General features: G+C 39.5%; 2 protein-coding genes across 2 annotated transcripts; both read right to left on the bottom strand.

Moving 5' to 3' along the window:
* Window positions 1-338: 338 nt before the first annotated feature.
* LOC147333798 (nuclear factor 7, ovary-like) lies at window positions 339-7,701 on the bottom strand. Its single transcript, XM_086270041.1, has 4 exons — window positions 7,557-7,701; window positions 6,983-7,114; window positions 6,829-6,881; window positions 339-3,343 (listed from the first exon to the last, which is right to left on the bottom strand). Exons 3-4 carry the CDS (start codon window positions 6,862-6,864, stop codon window positions 2,183-2,185), a joined length of 1,197 nt encoding a protein of 398 aa, XP_086126167.1. The 5' UTR covers window positions 6,865-6,881; window positions 6,983-7,114; window positions 7,557-7,701; the 3' UTR covers window positions 339-2,182.
* A 6,089-nt stretch (window positions 7,702-13,790) lies between these two features.
* On the bottom strand, window positions 13,791-15,705 carry LOC147333799 (nuclear factor 7, brain-like). The gene has a single exon (XM_086287296.1). The coding sequence runs from the start codon at window positions 15,688-15,690 to the stop codon at window positions 14,512-14,514; it is 1,179 nt and encodes a 392-aa protein (XP_086143422.1). The 5' UTR covers window positions 15,691-15,705; the 3' UTR covers window positions 13,791-14,511.
* Window positions 15,706-17,880: the final 2,175 nt, after the last annotated feature.

Raw genomic sequence — 17,880 nt, forward strand, 5'->3', positions numbered from 1 at the left:
GTTACTTTTAAAACATATTCCAATACAGATTACAGATTACATGCCCCAAAATGTATTTTGTAACGTATTCTGAATACTTTGGATTACTTAGTATATTATCATGCTTTTTACAACTACATCTACGTGAATATACTATTGCTGTGTGATTTATTACTGTTACTGAAGGTCCGCGGCTGCGAACCGTAGTAAAGGGACGTCTGGCTAATACGTCGGGTTTGTGTCGGGCTCATAGCCAAAAACTACCTTTACTTTGTTGTGTGGGTTAACTTTGCTAGTGAGAGACAGAGAGAGGCGTTGAAAGGCTGCTCCAACGGAACTTATTGTTTCGGAGGAAAACACGAACACGGTGTACAGTCGAGTCTTAATAGCTTACTTACAACTGGGCTAGCTTACTTACAACTGGGCTCGTCAGGCACTCTTCTTGGCTGCAGTGGTTGTTATTATATTTACATGCTTCCAGCTCCCGTTTCTGCTCGATGACAGCTCGTACTTTTCGACTATCCTTTTTCTCCCTCCCTCGCTCACAGACAGATAACATGTATGGCACTCTATTCTGCCTGCAGCACCGACTACACTGCCCATGAGGCTACATTCTTTAGGGCTATGCCTGTAGCATTCTGCCTATTAGCTTAGAACAACAACAACAAAAAGGCGCTCTCACCCAGGAAACACACAGTCGCACAGAGAGAGAGCGGCACCCTGTAATCATGGCAACCGTAACACCACAATATGAAACAGGAAAATAATCGAGTAATCCATTTATTTCAACAAAGTAACTCTATTCTAAATACAACCTTTTTAAATGGTAACTGTAACGGAATACAGTTACTCAGATTTTGTATTTTAAATACGTAATGGCGGCACATGTTTTCCATTACCTTTTTTTTTTAAAACCACAAGAGAAATAAACTGAATATTTATATTTTGATTAAAAAGCCTTTTTCTTTCACATTATAAAACAATAAATATAAAGTTTAATTGAATCCTGATTGTCTACTACTTATCCTTGCTATATATTTTATTAACCCTTTAAGACCTACCATAGAACCAAGTCCACCAGAGCTTATATTATATTTTTACATGCTGTGGAGCCATTTTTTGGAGCATTTCAAGTTGCTATACATCAATACAACCATTATAGCCCAAATTTTAATAATATGTCTGCATTAAGTGCATAGTAATTACATAAATTGCAAGAAAGTGCAATAAACTACAAAAAAATTGAAAATCGTTTTTGTTTTTTTAACATATATTTCTAGTTAGAGAAATTTAAGAGGCTTATCCCTCAAAACTGTAAATACAAAAAAGTTCCACAAACTAGTTTCCCACCAAAGGAAATTTATTTTGAGTGTTTTCATAGTTTTATTTTTGAGATACACCAATTTTCATATACTACAGGAAAAACGAAAAAATATATTATAGTGCAAATTTGCAAAATAACAGCATATGCATCAAAATAAACTATTTCCAGCAGTGCAATATGAGTCCTAAGCATCCCAGAAACGACACAGAAAGTCATGAAGTTAAAACATAACTTTTAAAAACACAAGTATAAGCTCATGAGGCCACGATGGTAAAAAAAAAAAACTACATTTCCGTAAAATGACGTCACTTACAGTTTCGGGCAGGTCATGCGGTCATGTGATAGTTCGCGCTGATGGACGTAGGAAGTGTTACAAACAGCTGATCGGATCGGCAAAGCGTGTTTCTGGAATATTATGTTTTTGTTGCTACAAGCACTTTTTATGCAGTTTTTGCAAAGCTATATGTGGAAGGAAACTGACCTAGGACAAGCTGATGGCATAAGATATAAGTACAATTCCTCCGGTTTCATATGCAAAAAAAATTATTGCGCTAGCTCACGTGGTTGCAGTGCTACCGGGATATAAAAATAGTTACGCAAAATGGAGCGTGTCCGCTCCTACCGGTTCTAAAGGGTTAATATCATTTAATGTGGCAGGAGTTCCATTCATTAGCATGATATATTATAACCAGTTATAATTTTTTCATCTGACGTTTGTATTCACTCTGAGTAACAACTCAAGCTGATTTTTAACTTTTTAAATCATTCTTAAATACATTCAAATGTGAACCTTCTGTTAGACTGGGTGTATTATTACATCTGGACCCAATGTACATTTCACTGACAGGAAACGACATTAGAAATATAATCATCCCTAACTCATCTGCTCCATGACACTGACACTTTTAACGGCAACACTTTCACTTCTTCACGAGTGCGAATATATGGAAACATTTTCTCAGTGAAAGTGTTTCTGAAGGTGTGTATGTGTGTGTTAGTATTAGGATCAGAGAACGACAGCTTTCCTCTGTTCCAGTTCAGATTCACTCTGATCCTCTGGAGCTTCTTCTCTACTGAGAGAGCAGTGAGAGCAGCTGATGGTGACCATGCTGAGTATTTACCTTCAAATAACTCTATTCTCCATAATTCAGACCATAACTCTTTCTTCCTCCCCATAGACTTTGTCAACACACCTAGGTCCCAATATGTACTGTTTCCAACTTCAACATCCCAGCTGTGAGTCCCTGAGTTAAAGCCCTCAGAGCCCAGGACAGAGTAGAACCAATGAATCCTCTCTGGATTATCAGGAAGCTGCTGCCTCTCTCCTCCTCTCACACTGGTCAGATCTTCAGACAGGATGAGGTTTGGATCAGCAGTGTTTGGGTCCAGAATGACAGGACTGTAGGAGACCATGTCCTTCATGTTGTTCCAGATGTTGAAGGTCAGGTTGCCCAGGTGTTTGGCCTGGTCTATCAGAGCTCCTGAGGGCAGCTGTGGATCATCCAGCAGGGGGCAGCGCTGGACTCTTTCCACTGCAGCCTTGTAGTTGTGCAGGAATGAGACGTCTTCAGCTCTCAGCTCCTCCTCTGTGGCTCTGACTGTGTCTGAAAGAGCTGCTATCTCTCTGCTCAGAGCCTCCATCTTCTCCTTCATCATCCCACTCTTCTGCTCCTCTTCCTCCCTCAGTGCAGCCAGCCTGGCCTCCTCTTCCTCTGCTAGAAACTGGTAAAGCTTCTTAAACTGCTCCTTAATTTGCCTCTCTGTGTGTCGGGCCTGGACCTTAATGTGTTCTGCTGTTTGATCAAACTTCACTTTAGCTTCTTCACAAACATTTAACTTCTCCTTTAAGGGCTCCAGAGTTTCCTGAAGTTCCTTCTTGTGTTGTTGTGCAGCTTCATTGATGGGTGTGAATCTGTGCTTGGTGTGTTGTGCTAAAACACAGCAAACGAGACATAGAGTCTGCTGATGGTCCAGACAGAAGATTTTGAGCTCCTCAGAGTGCAGACTGCAGAGAGTCCCTGAAGTTTTCTGATCTCTCTCCTGTAAGAACATAGTAATGTACATTCTTAATTTTTGCTAATTTTTTTGTAGAATTATTTTTAATTGTTTGCTAAATTGTTTTGTTCAGACACATTGCAGGGTCTACCTTTTATTATAAGGTAGACCCTGCAATAAAACAACAGAGAAAAAAAACAACAGTCATAGACCCCTTATGAGCAAGCGCTTTGGCAAAAGTGGGAAGTTAAAAATCTATTTTAACAGGAAGAAACCTCCAGCAGAACCAGGCTCAGGGAAGGGTGTTTATATGATGTGACTGATTGGTCTGAGGGGAGGGTTAAGACAGGGTTAAAGGCATGCTGTGTAAGACACCCAGAGAATAATCACAAGTAATAATTCAATACTCAGTATTCAAGTGTATAAACACATAGTGAACGCACCCTGGGCCATTTGACTACAGTAAATCACCTAATACAAGGGGGCTAGGTTTCACAATGGGTTCACCCAAAACTTTGGCTGATTGTGACCCCACCTTTTTTCACCCTTGGCTTGTGTGATCAGGTAGAAGATCAATAGGGGGTTTGTGACCCTCTTGGGAGAACACTACGATAGGGCTAAAAATCCAGGACTCTCTACCAGTCGCTCTTAGAAGTGAAGAAGCTTATCAAATGAGAGGTGAAGCGTCAACTTTTGAGGATTTACTTACCTGGATGACTGAGCATGCATTAATACGTAAATCTAAGTGTGCAGGTGCCTTTTTGTCACTGGTGGATCTAGAGGACGGCACATGCGGCTTGGTACATCCCCTGGAGAAGACGTATTTGACACTGCCACGGATGACCAAGTAGATTTATCCTCAGTGCACCCCAACTAGCAGACCCTTTTGTTACTTGCTTGATGATGTTGCTAGTGATGGGATTTCCGTCTCTTTTTGAGAAACGGCTCTTCAAACCCCCTCACTAAAAAGAGCCTCTTTCGGCTCCGAACCGGCTCTTCAGGTTGTTTTGTTGTTTTAATTAATTTATTATTAACAATAATACAAAATTATGCAAAAAAAAGAATTACTAATGTAAAAAAGGTGGTTTTATTTATATTTGTTTATATATAAATATATACGGTGGCCCCTAGAGACAAAACACGTACAAACTCCAAAACACATTTCTAGCGTTAACTGAAAACAGAGCTACCTAGATCACTTAAATTACACAACTGAAAGCACATGTGTATTGTTTGTGTATTAATACACAAGCACTCATATATATACAGCTATGTTAGCATAATATAAACAAGCTAACTTTTTTTCCACTCGATAAAAGTTAACGTGAGTGTTCTCGGTGGTCAGGAACAAATGTAATCGCATGGCAGGATGCTGTAAAAGGACCAAACTTCAGCCAGGAGAACAACTGAGATAATCCATCCACAATACGAGGTTAGTCATTCATATACTGCTGCATGGGCTGGGCTGTAGTTACATCCTAAGGTTTTAAAAACTGAGCTTAAATAAATGATTATTTAATAAAAGCCGAGGGAGGTCAACAGGGATCACTGACTGTTTTAGGAGCTTTTTGAGATCAAATAGAAGAAAATACATAACATTAAACAAGTTAACAACACAAAAGCCATATTAAACGCAGACTACTTTAGACCCGGAAGTAGGATTCGTCGCGTCATCACTGAACAACCGGATACCTTTCTAATGTGATGTTGTTGTCCCTGGCTCTCTTTCTCTCTCTCTCCCTCTGGCTCTCTTCCTGTGTTACTGAGAGTGTAACTACCGCCCCTCCCCCCTCTGCCCAGCACAAAGCACAGGCTGCCAAATGTTACCATTGTATTAGTTATATAAACCTTGTTAAAACATTCCTTCCGCCTTCAATCTGGGTTACTGCTCTTAGGTTCCTTTCAAGTTTCTTGCCTCCGGGCCCCTCTGACAGTAATACTCCGTACATGATGGGAATCCCCCAGCAGCCTACACCTATTGCACCATAACTAATGGACGATTTAGGGCATTTAATCTCTCATCAAAGTTTCTTGGTGTGCAGTCCCAGATTTTAAGCCCTTTGGGATTTTCCCCAAAGGGATACTCCCACACTCCGCTACTGATTCTCTACATAATCACATGAGTCAATGTGTTAAAACAGGTGTAGGTCACAATCAGCCAAGGTTTTGGGTGAATCCATTGTGAAAGCTAGCCCCACCCTATCATGTGATACTTTAGTCAAATGGCCAAGGATGTGAATGGCATTAAGGTGTCTGGGAAGGGATCTCAAAACTGGATTATAGATGGCAGACAGCTGAATGCTGGAATCATTTTGGACAGAGAAGACAGATGGTTTAAAAGACTAGTGAAAGAAGCCTTCTATGTCCACTGTTAATGACCATGTTTGAACAGAGGCGGTGGTGTATGACACCGACTGTCTGTTGTGTAGCTGTTTTCAAATACATTGATATTTATTTATTCTTTTTCTTCAACTCTCTAGTAATTACTTCTTCCAAACCATCAATATGTATTTTAGACCCCGTTCCAACAAGACTGGTCAAAGAAGTCCCACCATTAATTAATTTCAATTTAAAATATTAAAATTTAAATAGTTTAAATATTATCAATCTATCTCTATTAATAGGTGACATGCATGGCTAACCTGCCATTTACGGGTAGTTCAAGATCATGCTAAAGAACCTCAGTAAAGGTTGCCAGCAGTAATCAGAATTCAAGGTTCCATTAATCATGACAAGTTATCCAGGTCCCGAAACACTTCTCTTCTCTTGGCTGTCACACTTTCTCCCTCTTCCTTATCTTTCCTGCTTAGCTTCTCATGTCTTGTATAGTCTTGCTTATTCTCTAACCCTTAGAGACTCTCCCAGACTTGTTCGCTAAAAGACAAAAGAAGAATTATCCCGATTGTCCTGTGGAGGCATTCCCTGCCGGATACTCTATGGTCGGTTGTGTCGTGTGTCTGGCAACACTCGATGGAGGACATTGAACGATGAGACCTGGTGACCAGTGACAGACATTAGACCTACTGTAAAATTGGATGCAGTTTGTTCACACTAACCAAAACAACTACCATCTTCGTCTCATGCGCCCCCCCGGCACCAGCTGGATGCTCAAGGTAAAAGCTGACGGGAATGACAAAATTCTCCCCTAGATAATCAGACTATTTGTTGTGACTCTCTCTCTCCTCATTCAAGGCCACCCACGTCGACCGAAGATTGTTGACTTTTGCCTAACCGGGTGAAGGGAGTCACTTACTTTATAAAATACCTTTTAAAATAGGGCCAGGCAGGTTTGAATAGCTTTTTTTTTTTAAAAAAAACCTTAATAAATGCATTGATTAAAAAACTGCAATGTGCATTTTCTCAAGTTAATTTTATCTAATATTAAAATATGAGTAGTTCTTTAAAGCCAGGTTTACAAGTGGCTCATTTATGTACTAACTTTTCTCTTTCCACTATCCCTTCAGACAGTCTTTATAGAAGCTGTAGCTACATAAAAGAACAATGGGAATACTGAAGATCTCCTGACTTACCTGACAGCAGAGATCCTCCTCTGATCTGGAAGCCATTGAGTCTGTGAGTGAAGCTGAAAACAGCAGACAGGAAGTACAGTCAGTCCTGGCTCCCCTCCCTCCTCTACCACCTTCACTGAAACTTCCTTTGAGTCATGTTTTTGCTCAAACTCACATTCAGTGTGTGGAGCGTCAGCAGCTTGAAGCAGCAGTGTTGGAGTTTTCCACTTTTCTCTCCTGTAGCTGGACTCACTCAGAGGAAGCTGCTAGTTTGGTCTGAGCTCAGTCTGATCGTCTGTGCGTCTCTCTTTAATGAGGACGAAAAACAGGGTAGAGACTCATTCAACTACACCCACGTGTGTGTTTCATTCCAGAGCGTAGCTGTTTGTCTTCTTAAGACAGGTCAAAACATGTAAACTTTTAAGAAGCTAAGAAGACAGAGTGCCCTTCAGTGGTGTAGTGTATATTCCACAGCAGCCACAGGCACAACTATGAGTTTGTTCTATTGGGATCTGTCACGCATTAACACACAAAGGTGGACTCTCTTTGTATCTCAAGCTGTCGTTCAGCCTTTAGGACCCTTGATGATTTTCTTTTTTGCTAATTTAATCAAAAATATTTAATCATGATGCTGTGAATCCTTTTAATAACAGAACAAAGTTTAAAACAGGCAAACCTTTTCTTTTCTCTAAGATATTTTTGTTTCCCCACCTTTTTTTGTCTCTATGCACCAGCTGATGATCACTTACTTGTTCCTTATGCTTTAATGAAGCCACTACTAACCAGAGTGGTGGATCTTCACTGGATCGTTGAACTGCTAACAGTTAGCGTAACATGGCGCTGATGCTTGTTGTCTTGTTACCGTCATGATCCGGGTGAGTTTCGGTGTTTTCCACAGAGTCAGCAGTTCCACCTCTGGGAGGGGCCATTCATTTCATCTGTTGACATATAACACCAACACTCTCCACTCCTCTTCAACAGAGTCTCAGCTAACCAAAGTTAATGTAGGCCACAATAGTATTTGTGAACCGCTTAAGTGAATTGCATTATCTTTCCTTGTGATACTCATTTATAATAACTCTCCTGATGCAAACCTTCCCCAGAAAAGCTTCATTCAGAGGCAGGACTTCTAGACAGTTTTCTCAGCCATGGCTTTGCTCGCCCTATGCACCTGCCTGCCTCCCTGCCTCAGCTTCTGGAGTTCTGGATTCCTCCCCACTCACTCGGACAATTCTCCCCTCCATGCTACTCCTCCACCTGCAGCAAGTAAGCATCAAAGGAACACTCTACACCACAGTCAGCCAGCATTTTCCTGGAACAATACCTGAACTTATGTTATTTCCATATCAGGGAATCCCCATGAACCAGCCATCCAGTATGTCTACACCCTTTTTGGCCACAAAGTCATAGAAGTGTCATTTTCACTGTCCAAGTTTCTCTGATTGCTTTCATAGCTCAGGTTGCATATGTACTTCACAGTTTTGCATTATTCATAGTTTATGTTCATTCCCACAGTTCACGGTTTACTTGTCTTGTACATTCACTTGTTTCTCTAAATAAATTTGGTTACTAAACGTTTACCAGTGCCTCCGTCTGAATCCTACATTTGAGTCCTTTTTCTCTGAGTCAGCCATAGGCCTGACAACTGCCTCTAGAAGCTGTCTCATTTTTATGTGTCTGTGTGTGTGTGTGGGTGCAGGCATCTGTCTGGACTCGTTTTTGTTCTGCACTACAGTACTGATTAAGAGCAGAAGAAAGAGACGGATGGTGAGTGAAGCGGGAGGGGGGTAACTGAGTTAGTAACTAAGTTACAATATTATGAAAGTAAACATTTACTAGGGAAAGTAACAATTGCATTACTTTATAAAAAAGTTTAACCCTCTGGGGTCCAGGGTATAATTGGCCGTTTTCTGACTACATTGACCTCTACATTTCAGGTTTAAAAGCTGTTTATCATGTCTTGTTTGGTATCATTCTTTTCAGCACAACCTCACATCTAGTTTTATAGTTATTTTTTTCATTTTAATATACTCTATTAACACAACTGATTAATCCATCTATGTTCAGACAAAATTTCACAAACATGTTTAACGAATCATTTCCAAAAGTTCAAATGCAAATATAAATTGTACATTTAAAAAAATCTACAAGTTTAAAACTTGTGGTTTACAAAACTTTTGCAAAGTTATATGCAACTATTTACCTAAAAAACTTTTTTTTTAAGAACCATTCCAAACTATTTACAGAACGATCAGGTGTTCTTCATCAAATAAGATCCCACAAAAATTATTTGTGCCTGATACCTGCAGACCTGACATCAGGTGTATCGCTCCTCCTGTTTTCTGGCTTTGGTGGCTTCTTAGCAGCACCTGTGACATTCAACAGTTTCCTCACAGAGATTGCCATAGTATCTTGATGCTATGCCATCTTAAATCGGTCATGTGATTGGTTTACCCTAACTACTTTATTCTTCCTCAGCCAATGAGCAGCACTGCCTGCGTAGCTCCCGGTATGCTGAAGACAGGTTCAGCTGTCTATGTGTTGAAAAATAGTAACGCGTCTGCACTTGTTAGTAATGGCATGGCAACAATAGAAATAGTAATTTGTTAGATTACTAGTCACTGAAAAAAGTAATGCCGTTAGCAACACCATTATTCCCATCACTGGTGTTGGGTGTCACAAAATAACAGATTACACAAAGTACATTACTTTTTTCAGCGTTGCTTTAATGTAACATGTGATTGTACTAAATTCAGTAGTTAGTTACAATTACGTCGAAACAAAGGTACAAAGGTTCTTGTTTTTATTCGACAAAAGGACAAGAGCACAACTCTGAAGTGTAAAATGCATAGAGGACAGGTGTTCTCCAGACAGATCATATGTTAGAATTTTATTTCTATTTTAGCAGAAACCCAAGACTTTCAATGGTCAGCTGGTGTTTAGAACAGAGTTGAATAAATAACCAAAATTAACCCCCCAGAAATCTGATCATTTCTGCAGTAGTCATCAGGATGAATATGCTGGTCCAGATATGTCTGCTCCAAGTGAAAACACACTTCAGTTTAGAAAAAGTGTTACAATACGTATATTACAATTTAACATCGAGAATAATGGTGGCTGAAAGAGTCTTTCTTACTGACAGCAGTGAGACGTCATAGTTAAATAAAACGGTCCAGTTATGAAGATTAACTTCAGTCTCAGCCAAAAGGATTTACTCAGGAACAAGTAAAAGACTGAATGAAAGAAAAATAAAAACAAGTTAGAAATCATCTAGGTGAATTATGTCATGTTTCACTTCCACTGAGTGGTGAAGCCCAGAGGGGGTTTCTCACCGGGTCATGTCAAGCTCAGACATGTGCAAAAATGTCAGAGCACTTTTGTAAATACTGTCAATGTCTTACATAATTATGTTTTTATTGCAATTTAATAATTTCAATTTTAAGTGAATATTAATGTATTAATTGCTTAATAAATTATAACAAAATCATAAGAATATTATTATTATTGGTCCATGCAAAGCCTCACACTTTGAAGATCAAAGTTGATGGTGACAATAAATAAGATACTTAAGCTAGTGAACATGATGAAACACTACAGCTATGACAACTCTATAATTTTGAACATCTTTAACATTTTCTTCAAGCATGTTAACAATTTTGAAAAGTTGCTGCCATACTGCAGTTTACTGCCATCTTATGGCCACAGTACATTATTGATAGGGCTGGGTATCGTCACTGATTTCTAGAATCGATTCAATTCCAATTCACAAGGTCCCGAATCGATTCGATCCACGATTCGATTTAATTAGATTCGATTCGATTTAAATCTGGGAAATTTTGACAGTCAGAAATATTATGATTCAGATCAGTACATTTACATATTTTTGTATCAATAAAAAGGAAACTGACACACGCAAGACTTTATCACAGGTGTGAGCGTCACAGCAGATGCCTTTGTGTCAAAGTAGCTGAGGATAAAACAGAAAAACATGAAGGTGATTTTCCTGGCCTGGGATTTTATAAAAATATTCTGCAGTACATCAAAAACGAAAGAAAACCATTAATCAACATATGAACATTACCTCTGACGTTACAGCGGTTTTATTAGAGACACGGCTAAGCGTTTTGCATTTTGACTAATTTTAAAAAGTTTAAATTTGTTCAGTATTGAACAGCAGAAATGAGGTTTTCTTTTCGGAAGAATGTAAAAGGGAAAAAAACAGCGGCCGACAGCGCTGTAAACAACAGTAGACTTGTGCGTAACAAGCAAGCGAATAATGAAGAAAGGGAAACTGTTCTTAAAGTACAGAGAGAGAGAGAGAGCTGTGCATCGCGGTGGAAGCAAAACAGTAAAAGTCAGAGTGAATTCATGACGATGTTTATGTGAAGCGTTTGGATCTTCTTTTGCTGCTGGTTCGGTCAATATTGTTTGGAGAGAGATCAAACTAACAGCTTTAGAATCGGCTCATAAAGGGCGTGAACACAAAGCGCGGACCCGCCGACAGATCAGAATCAGCGAGCTGTCAGCTTTCAGCCCCGACTGTGAGAAAGGCGACATCTAACTGATTCTGATCCGCGGGTCACGCTGTGTGTTTAAGTCTATGTGCAGAATCCCTGTACCTGCTCTCATTTACTGTTTGGTGGTTCTTGAAATTTTGTGAGATGTCACCAGAGATTCTGGCATTTCGGGCAAAATAAATTTATATTAAAAAATCGATTCAGGATTTTAATGAATCGATTTTACGTTATCCAAGCCAGAATCGATTTTAATCGATGAATCGATTATAAAAACCCACCCCTAATTATTGATGTTGCTCTGCAGAGTGTGTACCCTGGACACCCCCTGCTTTTTAAAATAAGATAGCATTAACACTTTGAGTGTAGTTACAGTTAACAGTGAATATAAATGCTAAAACTGAATATATTGCATAGTGTTACCCCCCTCCACCATTTTCTTGTTTTCAGTAGCAAGCGATGCTTATGATTGTGCCAAAGCACATTTTGAACAACACCATGGGAATTTCGGATTTCACACAGGTTGTTACACTCTGAAAATGGAATGAAGGTGAGTGTTACTAACCCTCTGTGATCCACGGACATGCTGCACTTCAAAATCACATGCCGAATTTAAGCTGACATAGCAACAAGCTGCAGCCAGGCTGAGTGTCTATTTCAGCCCGTGTTGAAAGTTCGGACTTCAAAGAATACACCGATCTTTAACTTTTAATTACAGGCCAGTAGATCCAGAGTTATGATAAAAATCTAATTATATATAAGCCATGCTTTTTTCTAAATACTGTCGTCACAGTGTTTTTGTGTGTGTTTTTTATAGCGTTTTCTAAAGACAGTAAAGAAAGAAAAAAAGCCACCTCTTTCCTATCGGTGGAAAAATGTACCATGTCGACCAGTTTAAAAAAAAAAAAAGTCAACACGTGAGATTTGGTTGTTTTAAAAGAGCCGAAAGTTTTGGGGGTGACGGCAACGACTGCGAGATGAGAGTGAGAGAGAGAGAGTTTTTAGATGTGGGTGATTTGTGACGTTTAGCATGGAGAGTGTAGTTAGTCTGTTGTGTAGTCGTTGTTTTGTGTGTCAGTGAGGGCACAAATGAATGTTGTCACCAGGTGGAAAACCAGCGGAGTGATACACCACCTGTTGTCATGCCTGCAGGTTTATCCCTGTGCTGTTCTCCTCTGTCTGACAATTTTTTTTTTACTGGCACACATCATTTGTGGGGCGTCTTATTGTGACACCTGATTGTTCTCTCATTTTAGTTTTAGTAATATTTTAAATGGTTGTAGAAAATGAAAAAAAAAACGGCAGGTGTATTGGCTGCATTTTTAGACAAATAGTTGTATATGTTTACAACATGTACAATTTATATTTGCATTTCAAGTTATAAAAATACTTTACTCAACATGTCTGTGGGGGGTTTTTTTACAGTAAAAAAAACTACTACTACTAGGATTTTAAGTTTTATGTGTGTGTCAATGAAAAAACAACTAAATTCAGACACGTGAGGTTGAGCTGAAAAAAATGATACCAAACAAGGCAAGGGGAAAAAATAAAATGAAACAACCTGAGGATGAAATACAAACGTTAACTCAAAAGGAGTCAAAAATGACCGGTTATATTTTGGAGGGTTAATCCAACAAATCACGAAAGATTAGGTTTAAATTTGTGTTCATGTCAGTGCAGATTTCTGACATTTCGTGTGATTTAAGCATGTAACAATTTTACTGTTTTTTCTAACAAGAAACAGTGAAACTTAAGTTAGACTTGTGTTTGTAAATGAACCGCCCCATGTTGTGTACCTTTCTGGATTTTATATTTATTGGGCTACATATTTATTTATTATACAGTACATAAGATCAAAACTCACGTTTTATGTAACTAAAGTGTTTAATTATGTGGGCTACAGAAAATAATTAAGTTATAGACTATATTTATATGAAAAACATGTACGTACTGCATTTGATTCATTTTAACCATATGTAACCACCTGCATATGTGTTTGAAAAAAAGGCTTTGATTTGCCACCCCATTTGATTTTTTTGCCACCCTCATACCACCCTAAGAAAATTTCTCTAGATCCGCCCCTGCTTGAGGGCCTCGTCAAAGGTACATCAAACACATCCCTCCAAGATGGTCTTTGTTCACCTCCTAAATGATCAGTGCATGTTGATAGATTTATACACTCTCTCTCAAATGCATGCATGTATACCATCCAACACAACATAACACAGCACAATAAACACATAAAATTAACAATTTAATTATTGGTAACAAAAAGCAGACTGTTTTGATTACAGTATTATAAAGTCGCATATGTCTATACATGTAATGTTTCATACTGATTATTTTTCCACATACAATTACAAAAAGAATCATGTTTTTCCTGTAATTCCTTTTTTTTTTTTAGTAAAGTACAAGGACAAATGAACAGTGAATAATCAAAACTGATGTATATTTATAAGGTAAGATTATGGTAAGAAGGGAAAATATCATGAAATCACTTCTTAAAATTACCTACACAACATTATGTCCCTTTTTTGGTAAAAAATACTCTAAAGTTGCTGACCACTTAAAAATACTAACTTATAATACAAATAGAGTAATTTGTTTGTTCATATCCATATAACCTCAAATTGAATATTTACATTTATAATAAAATGTCTCTTTTTTCCAAATGATAAAAAAACTAATCGGAATAATTAATTACATATACATATATACATATACAAATACAATAAATTGTTCGGATTGGTTTTCTGTTCAAGCCAAATGTGTTACAAAGGGTTCAAAATGGGTCCACCAAACACTTTTATTATGTATCAACAAATTTGAAATTGAAAATTGAAATTTAATCTTACTACCAGATATATAATGTCATAAAATTCTTGTTGTTTGTTACATATGCCTGCTATATATTTTTTTCAAATCATTTAATGTGGTAGGAGTTCCATTCGTTTACATTAACCAGTTTTAATTTGTTAGTCTGAGGTTTGTACTCACTGTCTGAGTTACAACACAAGCTGGTTTCTAACCATGTGCTGAGTTTTCACTTTCTAAATCATTCATAAATACATTCAAATCTGAACGTTCTTTTAGACTGGGTGTATTATTGCATTTTGTCAGTGAGAGTATAAGTACATGGGGAATTCACTGACAGGAAACAACGTTAGAAATACCATCATCCTCAGCTCATCTACTCTACTGACACTGACACTGTCAATGGCAACACATTCACTTCTTCACGACTGCGAATGTATGGAAACATCTTCTCAGTAAAAGTGTTTCTGAAGGTGTGTATGTGTGTGTTAGTATCAGGATCAGAGAACGACAGCTTTCTTCTGTTCCAGTTCAGATTCACTCTGATCCTCTGGAGCTTCTTCTTTACTGAGAGAACAGTGAGAGGAGCTGATGGTGAACATGCTGAGTATTTACCTTCAAATAACTCTATTCTCCATAATCTACACCATAACTCTCCCTTCCTCTGCACAGACTCTGCCAACACACCCAGGTCCCAATATGTACTGTCTCCAACTTCAACATCCCAGCTGTGAGTCCCTGAGTTAAAGCCCTCAGAGCCCAGGACAGAGTAGAACCAATTAGTTCTCCCTGGATTATCAGGAAGCTGCTGCCTCTCTCCTCCTCTCACACTGGTCAGATCTTCAGACAGGATGAGGTTTGGATGAGCAGTGTTTGGGTCCAGAATGAGAGGAGTGTAGGAGACCATGTACTTCATGTTGTTCCAGATGTTGAAGGTCAGGTTGCCCAGGTGTTTGGCCTGGTCTATCAGAGCTCCTGAGGGCAGCTGTGGATCATCCAGCAGGGGGCAGCGCTGGACTCTTTCCACTGCAGCCTTGTAGTTGTGCAGGAATGAGACGTCTTCAGCTCTCAGCTCCTCCTCTGTGGCTCTGACTGTGTCTGAAAGAGCTGCTATCTCTCTGCTCAGAGCCTCCATCTTCTCCTTCATCATCCCACTCTTCTGCTCCTCTTCCTCCCTCAGTGCAGCCAGCCTGGCCTCCTCTTCCTCTGCTAGAAACTGCTGAAGCTTCTTAAACTGCTCCTTAATCTGCCTCTCTGTGTGTCGGGCCTGGACCTTAATGTGTTCTGCTGTTTGATCAAACTTCACTTGAACTTCTTCACAAACCTTTAACTTCTCCTTTAAGGGCTCCAGAGTTTCCTGAAGTTCCTTCTTGTGTTGTTGTGCAGCTTCATCGATGGGTCTGAATCTGTGATTGGTGTGTCTTTCTGAGACACAGCAGACGAGACACACTGGCTGCTGATGGTCCAGACAGAAGAGTTTGAGTTTCTCAGAGTGCAGACTGCAGAGAGCCTCTGAAGCTCTCTGATCTCTCTCCTGTAAGAACAAGGAACACATAGTAATATGAGTACATAATCTTTTTCCACTTTTTCTTTCTTTTTTTTGCTGAATTGCTTTATTCATATACATTGTAGGGTGTACCTTACATTACAAGGTAGATCCTGCAATAAAACAACAGAGAAAAACTCAACAGTCATATGACCACATATGAGCAAATGCACTTTGACTCCCTTTTAACAGGAAGAAAGCTCCAGCAAAAAGAGGCTCAGGGAAGGGCGGCCGTCTGCGACGACCGGTTGGGGTGAAGGGAGGAAGACAGGATAAAAGGCATGCTGTGTTCAGGAACACGGCAACTGGCCAGCGCCGTGTTCCTCTGCGGACAGTGTACTCCCGAACCATCTGGTCCATCACATCCACGCCACACTTTGTTTTGTTGTAAAGGGTGACAGTGTTTGGCTTCCTTTTGGTAGTGTTATCAGTCTGAACCACGCTGTGCATGCTGCTAAGAATATAGACTGTCTTCTTCCGTTTGGCCGCATACGCCGTCAGCGTGGCAGCAGAGGTTGAAAACACCTAAGAAATAAGATAAATTGTTATTTCCATAGCCCTTTTACACACAATGAAACACATAAACATAGAACCACAAAAGACCTGCAACATACCTGAGTGGTGAATTCATTGCGATCTGTCTGTCTAGTGGATTGACGAATTTTCCTGCGAATCTTGTTGACTGTGCCGAGGATGGTGGTTTTCCGTCTAAGAAGTTTTTGCGCAAGTGAAAGCGATGTGAAAAAATTATCCGTGGTAACATTTCTGCCCTTGTCTAGGAATGGTTCCATCAGCCTCATTACTACATTTTCAGAAAGTCTCTCCCCAGTGGGACGATTGGGGTCCTTGCCAAGATATAGGAAGACATTGCAAATGTACTTGGATTTTAGGTCGCAAGCCACCCAAAACTTGATCCCAAACTTGTCAGGTTTACTTGCAATATTCTGCAGGAAACAGCACCGAGTCTTTGATGGGAAAAGCTGTTCATCAACGGTGATATGTAGACCAGGGTTGTAGCACGTGATGCAGTTGGTGACAAATGATCCCCACACACTGGAAATTGCAGCGAACTTATCAGTCTTTGCTCGATTTGCTCCATTGTGGCATCAATCAGACCACTGGTATAATGTTGAAAATGTTGAAATGTACTCACTCACTTTTTATTATTATTTGTAAATATGTGTACAAATGGTTGGTTTTTTGTACTGTTTTTATCAATAAATTTCAGCAACAAAGGACATACACCCATGTGTGTTGATTTCTCCCTAAGATGGCAAACTGAAACACTCCAAGTTGGTGACTTTTGGAGATTTATTTCCCTGGATGATTGAGAATGCATCAAGACGAACACAAAAGGAAGTTCACAGCTTTTAGCAGCTCCCCCACCCCCTCAATCACACACCCCCACTCCCCTCCCTCCAGAATTCCCAGGTAACAACCTAATTTACATATGAATGACTAGCCAATTTAGCTTCCACTTGGCTGAAGCTAAAGCTTAGCTAAAAGCCTACCAGCCATTTGGCTGGAAGGCGGGTTTTAACACTAGGAGTCCCAGGCTTCTACCTTTCTACCTTTAAAACCCGGAGAGCAGCCAAATGGCTGGTAGGCTTCATTATTCTTGGTTTAGTTAGGTTTTGTGTGTTTTACCCCTTTTTGTGGGCTGATCAGCCACTATTTAAGTTTCCTCTTTGTCTCATTAAGTTAGGTCAGTTTGTTTGAGTTATCAGTTGTGTTGTCAACTTTGAGTAGAGTTTTGTTATTTTGACCTCTTTTATGGGCCCAAGATTTTGACTCTTTTTGTATGAGTTAACCAATTATGTTTTTTGGGTTAAATAAAAAATCATTTTTTTGGACTTTAACCTGTGCCTAAGTTTCCTTCACTGCTCGGTCCATCACAAGTGGTGTCAGAAGTGGGATCAGCAGTTGAAGGCACAGGATTTTTTTTCTATTTTTTTCCCCTCTTCACTTATCAAGCCATGCACAGACTGGGAAGGAGTGGCAGAGGAGCAAAAGGAGATTGTCAAAACCAGCCAGTTGGAGTGGTAGAGCAAGTAGAAGGAGGAGAGGAAAATGGAGCCACTGGAGGGGTGGATATTACTGAGAGCCAAGGTAAGGAGCCGACAATGTCAGAACTGATTTCCATCCTTCATTCTCATATGGGTCAGCAGGAGGCCCAGGAAGCAAGAAGAAGGGAGGAGT

This window comes from Aulonocara sp. 'chitande type north' Nkhata Bay, linkage group LG3 (assembly GCF_057382095.1).
Source record: "Aulonocara sp. 'chitande type north' Nkhata Bay isolate Kocher_YH1m ecotype deep benthic linkage group LG3, A_spYH_male_GT1.1, whole genome shotgun sequence".
Lineage (NCBI taxonomy): Eukaryota > Metazoa > Chordata > Actinopteri > Cichliformes > Cichlidae > Aulonocara > Aulonocara sp. 'chitande type north' Nkhata Bay.

Bases quoted from the DNA above. Each gene is read 5' to 3' on its own strand.
- LOC147333798 (XM_086270041.1), bottom strand. From the start codon at position 6,864: ATGGCTTCCAGATCAGAGGAGGATCTCTGCTGTCAG. The intron at 3,344-6,828 runs GTAAGTCAGGAG...ATGTTCTTACAG, and splicing joins AGGAGGATCTCTGCTGTCAG to GAGAGAGATCAGAAAACTTC.
- LOC147333799 (XM_086287296.1), bottom strand. From the start codon at position 15,690: ATGTGTTCCTTGTTCTTACAGGAGAGAGATCAGAGAGCTTCAGAGGCT.